The sequence below is a fragment of the Cynocephalus volans genome, chromosome 17 (genome assembly GCF_027409185.1).
Source record: "Cynocephalus volans isolate mCynVol1 chromosome 17, mCynVol1.pri, whole genome shotgun sequence".
NCBI classification, from domain to species: domain Eukaryota; kingdom Metazoa; phylum Chordata; class Mammalia; order Dermoptera; family Cynocephalidae; genus Cynocephalus; species Cynocephalus volans.
In genome coordinates this window covers 15,449,078-15,461,677 of record NC_084476.1, presented here as the reverse complement: position 1 = coordinate 15,461,677, position 12,600 = coordinate 15,449,078, and the positions used below count along the sequence as shown (strand labels likewise).

Sequence of the window (12,600 nt, the reverse complement as noted above, 5' to 3'; positions counted from 1 at the left end):
TGGAAAGTTCTAGGAGGCCAGGCCACAGAGGGCCCTGTCGACCATGCTAGGACTTAGGACTTCATGCTGAAGAAGACGGGAGGCCACTGGGGAGTTTTGAAGTAACAGATCACTGTGGCTGCTGTGTTGAGACCAGGTGGTAGGTGGCACATGTGAAAGAAAGGTGAGGAACTCCCTTAAGGGGCTACTGCACTAGTCCAAGCAAGAGTTGACAGTGCTGGCGCGGACCAGGGTTGTAGTGGTGGAGGTGGCGAGGGATGGTTAGATTCTGGATATGGGTAGAGGGTCGTGCCAACTCAATGTGAGATCTGCCCCTGGATTGGATGTGGTATGAGGGCAAGTCAAGTGTCTTAAGAAGGAGGACCTCTGACACCAGGCCAAGGTGATATGGCATAGATATGACTGGCCTTCATATCTGTGCCAGTGGTTTTCAAACATTTTATGCATAAAATAATCTGCGGACCTTGCCAGAAATGCAGATTCCTGCTCCCTCCCCATGGAGATTCTATGTGATGGCAATGAGGCCCTAGAAACTGCATTTGTAACAGAGGTGCTGGGGATTCTGCACCATGGGTGATCAGGAATCTTTGGAATGAAAACTCCAACTTGGCCATCTCTTGAAGGGCTCTGGAGGAGGCAGTGGAGTGAAGAAGTCAAGAGAATGGTCTTTGAGAAACCAAATACTGAGCTAGCCCCACTGTGGGTGTTGAGAACCTTCAGGAATGCATAGAATGAGCTTTCTCCTCTGAAAGCTCACTCCCTGCCCCTGGTCTTAGTCTGCTTGGGCTGCCACAACAAGATGCCATAGACTGGGTGGCTTAAACAATAAAAATGTATTTTCACAGCCCTAGAAGCTGGAAATTGATCAGGATGCCAGCATGGTTGGGTTCTGGTGAGGGCTCTCTTCCTAGCTTGCAGATGGCTGCCTTCTTGGTGTGTGCTCACATGGCAGAGAGAGAGAGAGAGAGAGAGAGAATAGGAGAAAGGGAGATTGAGCCCTCTGGTGTCTCTTCTTATAAGGACACTAATCCTATTGGATAAGGGCCCCACCCTTGTGACTTTATTTAATCTTAATTACTTCCTTAGAAGCTCTATCTCCAAATACAGTCACATTGAGGATTATGGTTTCAACGTACGAATTTTAGAGGGACACAACACAGTCCATAGCATCCCCAAACCCTTGGTTCTGCTAAGGTGCACCCAGCACTTGGGGACACTCTCCTACCACTACCCAAGTGTCTGAGATTACCTGCAACATTTAGAAAAAAATGTAATAAATCATACCCCTCCTTCCTGCTCCTCTAGCAGCTGCTCAGAAAACCCCTCACAGCTGGGATCTGGAGTTGGATCTCTTTGGTAACATTGCTCTGATGACCCGTTATAGTAAAAGTAATGAAAGTAAACAATAATGGTTCATATTTATTGAGGCTCCATTATGTGCAAGGCCCTGGGCTAAGGGTTTCGTCTACATTATTTAACTTAAGCTTACGCAAACCTGATGAAGCAGGTGTTATTTTCAATCCCATTTTACATTTAAGAGACTTGCCAAAAGTGTCAGACCCCTAAAACAAGTCTCTTAACTTCTTCACTCCACTGCTGTTTGAATCTACAGAGATGACCAAGTCGGAGTGTTAATTCCAGCCACTTAGAAAGGACAAGCTATGCCAGCCTTGCGGTGAAAGAGAGAGGGGCCTTATCCATCTGCGCTGGGTGTCAAGAAAAAGGTGCTGTCACACCCGTTGGTCCTTGCAAACAGGCTACCTGTCTGAAAATAAGCTATTGAGTATTTTTTGAAACTTCATTTGGGTTGATAGATGTCACTGGAGAAAGCAGCCTTTGAAACATTCTGGTTGCAGCCAGACGCACGTCTCTCACCCGAGACTGCCACTCAGACATTGAGATGCAGCCCCTGACAGGCCCTGGCCTCATTCTGCCAGTCAGCTGGGCCAGGGTGGGCCCACTGGCTCCTTCTGGCCCAAAGTTCTCTCCTCTCACACCCAGGGAGGCGTCCTTGCTCATAGGACTTAATGAAAGCACTGGTAGCTGCTCTTCAATAATCCCACCATCTGTTCTGGGGCTTAAGGATGAAAACTAGAATAATAACTTCCATGTGCACAGCACTTTCCAATTTGTGAAGAATATCTTTCTCATGTGTTTCTCAGAGTAATGTTCAGAAGAGGACATTATTAGAAGTATTCCCCATTTACAGCTGAGGAACATAGGCCCAGAGAGTAGCCAAGTAGCTTGTCAAAGTCACCCCTAAATGCACGAGGCAGCATTTAAACCTGTGCCTACCAAGGTCAAGGGTTTGGATCCAGACAGCCACCAATAATAATAATAATAATAATAATAATAATAATAATAATAAAATAAAAAATAAACCCATGCTTATATGACACTCAAACCCATGTTCTTTGTCCTACATTATGGTTTCTTAATATCTGACATTTATGCATTATTTTGCAGTTTACAGAGCACACTTGCCTATGTGATATAATTAAATCCAAATTATTGTCAGCAGCCAGGGATATTATCCCAGATTTTTTTCTCTCAAAAATACCTGAGCTTCCTTGCTAGTAATTCTATTTCTTTTTTCTTTTTTTTCTTTTTCTTTTTTTTGTTTTTTTTTTGTGACCGGTAAGGGGATCGGAACCCTTGGCTTGGTGTCGCCCACAACGCGCTCAGCCAGTGAGCGCACCGGCCATCCCTATATAGGATCTGAACCTGCGGCCTCGGCGCTCCCAGCGCTGCCCTCTCCCAAGTGAGCCGTGGGTTCGGCCCTCTATTTCAAGGTATTGGTGTGCTAGGACAGCTACTTGCCAATTCTTTCTCTCTCCAACCTTTAAATCTCTTTCTTATTACTCACCTAGAACAGATATTTCTGTCTCATAGTGAAATTCTAAATGTGTAAGTATACAAGTTTTCTGTTTGGAATCAGTGGTAGGAAATAAAGCTGAATGATCTTGACTAGAATTAGCTTAGCGATTCCTGTCTGTGCAGTGAAATGGTCCCCAGAAGAGCTATCTGTGAAGGCTACACGAACTCCAACGTGGTTAATCACAGGAATCTCAGTCTTCTCAGCATTCTTAGGGCCCCTTGCAGCCTGGCTCCCTGTCTGTGGCTGCATGGTTCCCCTAGACATCACCATAGTCTCTCCAAGCCTGGAACTGAGGTCTCAAAGGACCCCACATACAGTAGATCAAACCTGGGCATTTCTCATGAGATGGCATTTGGTTCCGTGAATAGCAACTGGGGCTCAGATGAGCTGGTCTGGGTCTCAGCTCTGCCATTTACTAGTTGTCAAGTCATTTCATGTCTCTGGGTCTCAGTTTCTTCATCTGTAAAGTGGGGACAGAGATATCTGTCCTGAGTGGCTTTTACAAGCTTCCACCCATTTGTGCTTAAAAAATAGCGGTATGAGCACCTCCCATCCTTTCTTCACTGGGATTTCTGCACTTTCACCTCATTTGCCTGGAGTGCCTGCATAACATTGGGTTCATTTTCTTCTTTTATTGCAGTTATCAGGTCACTTGTCTCCCCACCAGACTGAGTGTCATGAGGCCAGGGAATCAGGAGACCTGGGTTCTCTAATGTTCTCTGCTCCTATGCACTTCTTGGCTTTGAGATGGTCACTTCCCCTCTATGGGTGTCATTTGCCCCTTCTGTAAAATGAGGGGCTTGACTGAGTGACCTCTCAGGATTCTAGAAGTATTGGGAGCAATGGTGGCTTGTGAATGTTTTAAAAAATGGTAATAACTAAAATCACAAACCACATTTATTGAGGACATTCTGCCCACCTGGACTCTTACTGAGCACTTCCCATGTCCTGTGGCAACCCTAAGGGACTAGCACTGCTAACATTTACATTGTGCAGACAAGAGCACTAAGCTCAGAGAGGCCCAGGCACTTGCCCAAGGTCATACTCCACTTGCCCAAGGTCACACTGCTGGAGAGTGGTGGTGTTGGGATTCCCACCACTGCTGTATACCAGTTCTCCCCCAGTCCACATGCAAATCTCGAGGCCCATCTTTTAAGGAAAGAAGGGAAGAAAACCTTGCTCCTGCTGCCTCCTCTACAGCCTGGGAACAGAAGCTGCGTACGCGCAGTCATTGTATTTAAGCATTATAGCAACAAGTCACCATCACCTTTGTCCTTGGCTGGATGAAGAAATTAATAAGTGCCAGGACTGAACCATAAATAGACCCTGCAGAAAAATTGTTTCTCCCAGAAGCCCGCAGCACCCAAATAACAAACATAATCAAAGATGAAAGCAACAAATACATTGTTTCATTAATCACAGGTCACACTGCTGGCCGGTGCAGAGTGGCCCAGAGGTCCCAGTGCGGTTCCATCCAACATTACCCGATTCCACCATGACACAGACACAAGTTCCTGAGTCACTGTCTGGGAAGACAAGGCCACAGTACCGGTCACCGCTTCCTGCAACTGCTTTGTGCAATTCTAGACATTTCTCATAGATCAGTGGCTGCCATGGAACCTTCTGAGGCTCAATACTCATTTTTTAGTAAGTGGTCAAAATCTCCAGCTTGAAAAGGACTTCAGAGAGAACACAATCCAGGCCTTTACAGGATGATAACAACTCAAAATAAGAGGAATTAATGAGAGTAGTCGGTATACAGCTCATGCTTAATATGTGCCAGGCACTTGGCAAGCACTTAATGGGCACCTTTCATTCAATCCTCGAAACCAAATCTGGGTGGTAGGTGCTTTCAGGGTGCTCCATTTCACCCTTCGGTTGTTCACCTGTGTTTAAGGACATAGCGAAACTACGTTTTTGTCTCCGGCTCTGTTAGCTAGCTGAGTGGTGGAGGTAAAGCCATTTGCACAGACTGGAGCTGGTGGTGGAAATCCGAACCTGGGCTCTGGGAATCTGTCCCCTTGGCACACTGCCACCTCCGGGCACTGGGTGTACTCAGTGAGAGGGGGACGGAGCAGCATGGTGTGAGTGAGCAGAAAACGCATGTTTCTGGTACTCTCTCTCCGGCTTCCTGTGGTTGCCCTGTGAGCCTTTGAGGTGTGGGTCACTCTCCCTGACATCACTAACAGTGGTCATCCAGCCCCCACCTGGCCATCTCCAGTGACGTGGTGCTCATGACCGCCCCAAGAGGCTCCTTCTCACTGCTGCTTGCTCTCTGCGGTGAGCTGAAATGTGCAAACCCTCTGCACCAGTGCCACCTTTACACAGAGCTAATTCTCCTTCCCTGTGACAGCAACCATGGCAATTCAACGCCACCAGCACTCACTGACCGCCCCTCCAGTGGACACAGAGATAGACAAGCTTCATCTGATGGAGGGGAGAGGGGAAAAGGGGAAGGGGGAGGGTAGGATGGGAAGGGGGAGGGTAGGATGGACGGTGGGAGAGAGGCATGTGGAGCTGGGGAGCGGACGGGGTTAGAACACAGAGGAAGAAGCAAGTCATTGCCTGGTAGAGGCAGGAAAGGTTAGAGAGCCCCTGGTGCACGTGGTGAAGACATCCAGATGGAGATGTGTGGACAGTGGAAAGCAAGTCCTGTTTTCCTCCTCCACTCTGTGTTCTCCAGTTCCTGGGCACCAGAAGTGTATACTGATTGCAGTCTCGGGCATACATGCATAGAAATGGAATATGTGCATCTCTGTGTGCACCAATATTATGTACATATAATTTGGTACACACACAGAATCACATTGTATGTATTGTTCTGCACTTGTAAAATTTTAACCATCTGCCTCGACATTTCTCCATATCAGCATATGTAGATCTACTCCATTTTTATAGACTGTTTACAATTCCATAGTGTGGAGGTACCAAGATTTTAAAAAATCCTTCTCCTACTGATGAATGTTTAGGATGTTTTATTTCTCCTCTCTCTCTTTCTTTTTCTTCCTTTCTTGATATTACAAATAATGCCACAATGAACATTTTTGTACATACATCAGTACATACTTGAATGAGTGATCATTTCTTTCCAGTGGAATGTCCGGGTCAAATGGTATGTGTTTTGACAGATCTTGCCCAATTGTCTTGGGGTTGGGGAAGGGTCAGCAGGAGTTTGCTGGTCAGAATTGGGGACGAAGATCTTTCTGAGGAGAGGACCTAGGTTGTGCAAAACCTTAGTGCTGTGAAAGGGCTCTCTTTGGGTGCTGGGGAACAGAGCTGGTGCTGCAGGGCTGGCCAGGCAGGTGGGCCTTGGGGTTGGGGCAGTGAAGGAAGGGAAGGTAGGTGGTCTGGGCTCAGTCCCTCCCATGCTCCCAGCATGTCAGTGTCTCCCTGCTCCGGAATGGTGCTTTTGACCATCACACAGCCCCAGGATCTTGCGTGGTTGGAAAGGCTACCTGACCTTGCATCCTTCCCGTCACCAGTCCCTCTCTCTGCTTCCTGCTCAGCTGAACTTCCCAAGAGGGCTGCTGGCCCAGCACGGTCAGCTCGGCCTCCCCTCCACTCCCTGCCTCCCATCTAGTCGACTCTTGCCTAATGACTGAGCCCCTTCCCTCCCTTCTGGCTCTTTGCTCCTCTCAGCTCCCTCTCTGTAGCATTTGGCAATGTGGGCGCCTCCCTCCTCCAAACACTCTCTTTCCACTTCTACTGCACCCTGCTCCCTGCTGCTCTCTGCATCTTTCTGGTAACTCTAGACGCAGGCTCAGGCTCGCTGACTCCACTCTACATTCCCTTGCGCTGAGCCCTGCAGGGCTCTGGGGCCTAGGCCTGGCTTCTCCTCTCTCTCTTTCTGTCATTCATTCCCTAGGCTATAAATACCTTTAATGAATCGATGCCTGTCCAAATTGTTATCTCCAGGCCAGACTGCTTTTTGCCATTGGGATATCTCATTAGCATCTCAAAGAGCCTGTTAAAAATGAATCTCTTGGGGGCCGGCCCGTGGCTCACACGGTAGAGTGCGGTGCTGATAGCGCCAAGGCCCCGGGTTCGGATCCCATATACGGATGGCCGGTTCGCTCACTGGCTGAGCGTGGTGCTGACAGCACCAAGTCAGGGGTTAAGATCCCCTTACCGGTCATCTTTTAAAAAAAAAAAAAAAAAATGAATCTCTTGGTCTTCCCTTCCCAATCCCATTTCAGTCAATGGTATCTCCACCCACCTAGTTGCTCAAGCCAGAACCCTGCGGTCATTTTTGAAATTTTTCTCCCACAGTCCCCTCCTCGGCTCAACACCTCCACATCCCGAGTATTATAACCCCCACCCCCCACCTCCGCCACCTGTCCTCCTCCCCCTGCCGGAGCAGCTGCCACCCCTGGACCCCCGGCAGCCTCCTCACTGGTCTCCCTGCTTCCACAATTGCCCTTGTCCAACACAGCACCCAGAATGGACTTTTAGAAACACAGATCAAACCATGCATTCCCCTGCTTTAAGCTCTTCAACAACAACATCCAGCACAAACCTACATTCCTTACCCTGATCCGATCCGAGGGCGCTGGGAGATCCAGCCCCCACCCGCTCCTCCGGCTGCCTTGCGGGCCAGCGTGCCCTCATTTCTGTCACCAGCCTTTTTCGTTTCCTAGAACATGCTGCACACTGTCTCACCTTGGGCCAGTCCCTCTGCCTGGAACACCCCTGCCCTCAGTTAGCGCTCAGATCTCAGCTCAAAGCTTAATTGTACAGACAGGTCTCCCTGACTGACCTCCTAACATAAATTAGGTCTTCTCTGTTACTCTTTAAAACTTATTTGTTCTCTTCACAGAACTCATCACAGCATCTAATGACATGTTTGTTTCTGCCTTTGCTAACAGGCATCAGGGGCACAAGAGCCTGGGGGCTCTGTCGGTCCCTGAACATCCCTGTCACTGCCAGCACCCGCTGTGTGGTAGGTTTAGTTGAACCCACTGAACCCGCTGAACTTTAGTTGGTCCACTTAGGGTAGGAAGAACCCAGGCTCGAGATCAGACCACCTCCTACATGCTGCTGGGTGACCTTGGCTAATTTGCTGCACTTCTGGAAGCCTCAGCTGCCACCTACCCTGCCTAGCTCTTGAGGTGTCTGACACAGACATAAGGGGCCCAGCCCCTTGTCTGGCACAGGGAAGATGCCCTGTAAATGTGCGCTTCTTTCTTGATTGTCTTAAGGCATCAGAGATGCCAAGCTTGGCAGAGTAAATAGTCTGCTCCCCTGCAGGGCAGTGGTGCAGAATCCCCATCCCATTTCAATTGCTCTTTCTTTTCCAAAGATGGGCAATTTGGGAGAAATTGGGCTGGCTTGACTCACCCACCAAAGGCAACCCTCTTCCCAGCTCCTCATGTCTGTCCTCCAGTAACTGGCTGGGCCTTCTGGAAAGGCCTCAGCCATGGGCAGGGAAGGGGTGCTCACTCACCAAGAGGACCGAGCCCTGTCCTCAGGAGAGACCCCTCTGAGGAGCTCCTCATAGCTGGCCTGCCACTTGGAGAGGTGACAGAAGGCAGATCAGTGTCAAAAATAAGACAGAGCAGTGGGTTTCAACTTGACTCATATTAAGAATGTCATGTTAGAGCACAAATGAGAAGAGAAATGCTCTTTTATATAGGAGTTTATTTTTGTCACTTTGTCAGAGAGAAATTGCAGCCCTGAGGGCATTGGAGCTGCACAGAATTACCCAAAACATTAACATGCAAATTGCCTCCTTTAGAGAAGGTAATTTTATTAGTGCACTTAAATGTTTCTTTCACTGTACTCATGCCTGGGAGCGGTGCTGTCTGGAGGCCAGTTAGGGCCACCACCAACAGAGCATTAGGGAGAGCCCTGAACTTGGTTAGGATTCAATGACCTCCTCTACTGGGGACCACCATGTACCCACCCTCAGATGCTCAGAACACGGCACACTGCATGTGACAGTTGGCCTCAAATGGGTGCACAGAGAGGAGAGGGCAAGTGACTTGTTCATGATCACACAGCTTCAATGGTAGGAGAAGAGGTAGAACTGAGGTCACGTGTCCTGTGTCTCAGCTAACCAGGTGAGCAGCAGGGAACCATTACCGGTCCTGGAAGTAGCCACTGTGAGAATAAGGAGCCCAGTGAGATTGCATCTACCTATTCGTTCATTCATTCACTCACTCACTCATTTACTAAGCTCTCACTGTGCTAGACCCAGGTCCCAAACCTGAATCAGGCACTGCGTGAAGACACTCAGCGTCCACTGGGGGCAGGTGGAGGGGATACAAACACATGCAAATACTTAGGATCCAGCAAGGTATGGCCTGCTGGAGGGGTGCGCCCCAAACCAACAGAGCATAGAAGAGAGCATGAGTGCTTGGTGGGAAAGGCAGGGAGAAGTGTCTGGAAGCTTTACAAAGCCGGGTCTCACATATGGGCATTTTAGGCAGTCAAGGTAGGGAAGGGCTTTCCAGGCAGGGAGAAAAGCATGAGCAGAGGCTCAGAGAAGCAGCATACGGGCTTGGCCCCGAGTGTCCCATTGTGGCTGGTGCACGGGGAGAAGAGGGGTGGAATGGGGGCTAGGGTTGCAGAGGATGGAGATGAGGCTAGCAAGGCCAGTCTCAAAGGTCAAGGAGCTCAGATTCCACCCTGCAGCTGGCAAGCATACCCTGCAAGGCCTGTTCACAACAGAACCACATTCCCCATGAGACTTTAGGAGGGCGGGGGTTTCTCAGGCCCTGGGGAGCCCAAATGACAGAAGGTTGTTTGAGGCTGTGCTTACATAAGGCTTCCTCCTCTCCTTGCAGATGTGATCGGTGGGGAAGTGTGGGCAGAGACTCCCACCAGCTAACAAGAAGAAAGCACCTCAGTCATGTAAGGTCTCCCTGAACAGAGGAGGGGTGTGCCCCAGGCTGAGGACGCCATCCTTTCCCTGAGTTGGTTGGTAGCTGCATTGTAGGGCCAGGGTGGGGCATGGAGAACTGTTACCACAGCCCCAGGGTTTGTCTTTTAGGGAGGCCAAAGGGAAAACATGGCCACTATTAACATCTGGGGCCAGAGAATTCATTGCGGTGGGGATCTGTCCTGTGCATTACAGGAGGTTTAGCAGGATCCCTGACCTCTACCCACTAGACGCCAGTATAGCAACTCCTCACCCCCAGTTGTGACAACCACAAATGTCTCCAGTCGTGGCCAAATGTCCCCTGGGAGGCAAAATCACCCCCAGTTGAGAACCACTGGTCTATCTAGACCTCAGGGAAGACTTGAGGTCAAGGATGCCTGACCATGTCCCAGTCTTCCAGTGAGATGCAGATCCCCCGAGAGCATGGTGCCTCATTCTCTCTCTTCCTGTGGGGCAAGATGGGGAGGTTCCATCCCATGCTTGTGAACTAACTGTCTCAAAGAGAAATGTGTCTAAGTTACTCATAAAAACATCTAGGAAAAAGAGCAGGGTGGGGAGGTAGGAAGCCAACAACATCAGGTGGTTCTCCCAGTAATTTGCTGGGGTCTCAGAGCTCCTCATCAGTGAAACGAAGGGGTAGGAAGAGATGATCTCTAAGGCCCCTTTTAGCTTTAAACACTAGGATTCTGTAGCAGTAAGATGAATGCACATGGGGGTATGTTATCAGTGAATGTTGAAGTTGGCTCCTGGTGAACTATGGGCTGGGTGAGGCTCTGTCTTGGTTAACTCAGGCATTTTTTTGACTCCAGGCAAAGAACTGACCAGATGGCTCAGGAGATTCTCACTGTACTTCCAAGTTAAATGATCAAGCCCAGATCTGACCAAGAATTTCATGGAAAATTGCCAAAAGGGCCTCTACGGCGAAGACTTCTGGATGCTTGTGATTGGTGCAGTTTCTCTAAGACCATTGGAACCTAAAGACAAATTTGGCTGTCCCACTCACTGGCTGGGTGACCTGGGCTCATCACTTAACCTTTCTCAGGCTCAGCTTTCTACTCTGTAAACTGGAATAGAAAGCTTAGCTCTCAGGATTGGTGGGAAAATATAAAATACAGAGGACTTCCAGTTTCAGCTCCAACATGAAAAGGGCTTAGAAGTCATCATCCCATCCTCACAACAAGAAAACAACTGGGAAAATAAAAAATCAATGTCTTTTCTTAGATCTGTCAGAGAATTAAGGTCACAGAGCAAACTGCCACCCCGAAAACTGGAGAGACATATGAATACAGAGAATCACAGCTGAAATTAGCTTACCAGGAGCAGAAGCTGTGGAGCCAGTAACTGGTAAGAACACTCAATTGATAATTGATGAACTTCAGGAGGACTAGATTGACAGTTAAAAATCCCTAGGGATTCAGTCTTAGGGGTCCCCCACACTGGATCCTCACTGGGTTTCTGAAGGTGAAGACTGGAGAAAATACCCTCTTGCTTCGGGAAATAGCCCTAGAGCATTCTCCATAACAAAGGACTTCCCACAGGGAAACGGCTTTACCTGAGGCTTATCTGACCTGGGGAAAGGTAATTGGACAACTCCAGCCTTTCTAGCCTTCCTGTCTTACACAAGGGGAGGACGAAAAGCCCACTAAAAAATTTAGATTTAATCATAAGATTATAGAATGCTTTTCTCTCCTGGCACCTTACCACCATATCAACTGGGCTCCAGTATCATAACAGTGGATTACAACAGACAGAGCTGCAAGACAAAGACTCCATTTAAGAAGGGTTTTGAGGGAACATAAAGACAAGAAGGGGAGAAAATAAAACGAAAGAAATTAGAGAGGGCCGGTCCGTGGCTCACTTGGGAGAGTGCGGTGCTGCTAACACCAAGGCCACGGGTTCGGATCCCTATATAGGGATGGCCAGTTAGTTCACTGGGTGAGCGTGGTGCTGACAACACCAAGTTAAGGGTTAAGATCCCCTTACCAGTCACCTTTAAAAAAAAAAAAAAAGAAATTAGAGGAAACCAAAGCTTCTGGCACCTACAGCTACAGCAAGCATTAAACACAGCTCAGCTCCTAGCAGGACAAATATAAAACCTCACACTAAAAGCCTGATTACCTTAGCTCCTATGAGCAGATACTTTATGGCTGGCCTTCAACAAAAAATTATAAGTCCTGCTAAAAGTCAAGAAAAAACACAGTGTGAAGAGATAAAGCAAGCACCAGAACCATATTCAGGTATGACACAGATGCTGGAATTATCCAATGGAGAATTCAAAATGATGATTAATATGCTAAGGGCGCTAATGGAAAAAGTAGGCAACATTCAACCATAAATAGGAAATGTAAGGGAAGAGATGGAAAGTCTGAGAAAAAATGAAAAAGAAATGCTAGAAACAAAAAAACCACCTTACAGAAATGAAGTATGCCCTCAATAGGCTCATCAGTAGACCACACACAGCCAAAGAAAGGATCAGTGAGCTTAAAGATATGCCAATAGAAATGTCCCAAACTGAAATACAAAGGGAAAAAAGAATTTTAAAATAAGGAGACTATTCAGGAATAGTGGGACAATTACTAAAGGTATAACATACCAGGGTAGTTCAAAAAGTTCATGGATGGGGCTGGCCAGTGAGCTCAGCTGGTTAGAGTGTGATGTTATAACATCAAGGTCAAGGGTTTGTGGATCCTCCTGTTGCTTTGTGTTGCTTTGACCCCCACAGATTTGTCACCCCACTTCCCCTGGGTGATGGAGATGCAAAGGATTACTCAAAGCCCAACTCTACTGAGCAATGAGAGGCCTCGAAGTGGTTAATCTCCTGGAACCCTCAAGAGAGAGGCAT

At 48.1% G+C, this 12,600-nt stretch overlaps 1 protein-coding gene across 3 annotated transcripts in view; it reads right to left on the bottom strand.

Annotated features, from left to right (window-relative positions):
* TTLL11 (tubulin tyrosine ligase like 11) overlaps positions 1–12,600 on the bottom strand; it is a 258,789-nt gene that overhangs the window by 15,544 nt on the left and 230,645 nt on the right. Inside the window, exon 9 of one of the 3 annotated variants that reach the window (XM_063081752.1) lies at positions 8,884–8,977. The exons of the other annotated variants lie outside the window; for them this stretch is intronic. Within the exon in view, the coding sequence (XP_062937822.1) occupies positions 8,910–8,977 (68 nt within the window). The 3' untranslated portion in view covers positions 8,884–8,909. Of the gene's footprint in view, positions 1–8,883; positions 8,978–12,600 lie in introns of those variants that run through there. 3 annotated transcript variants of the gene reach the window in all.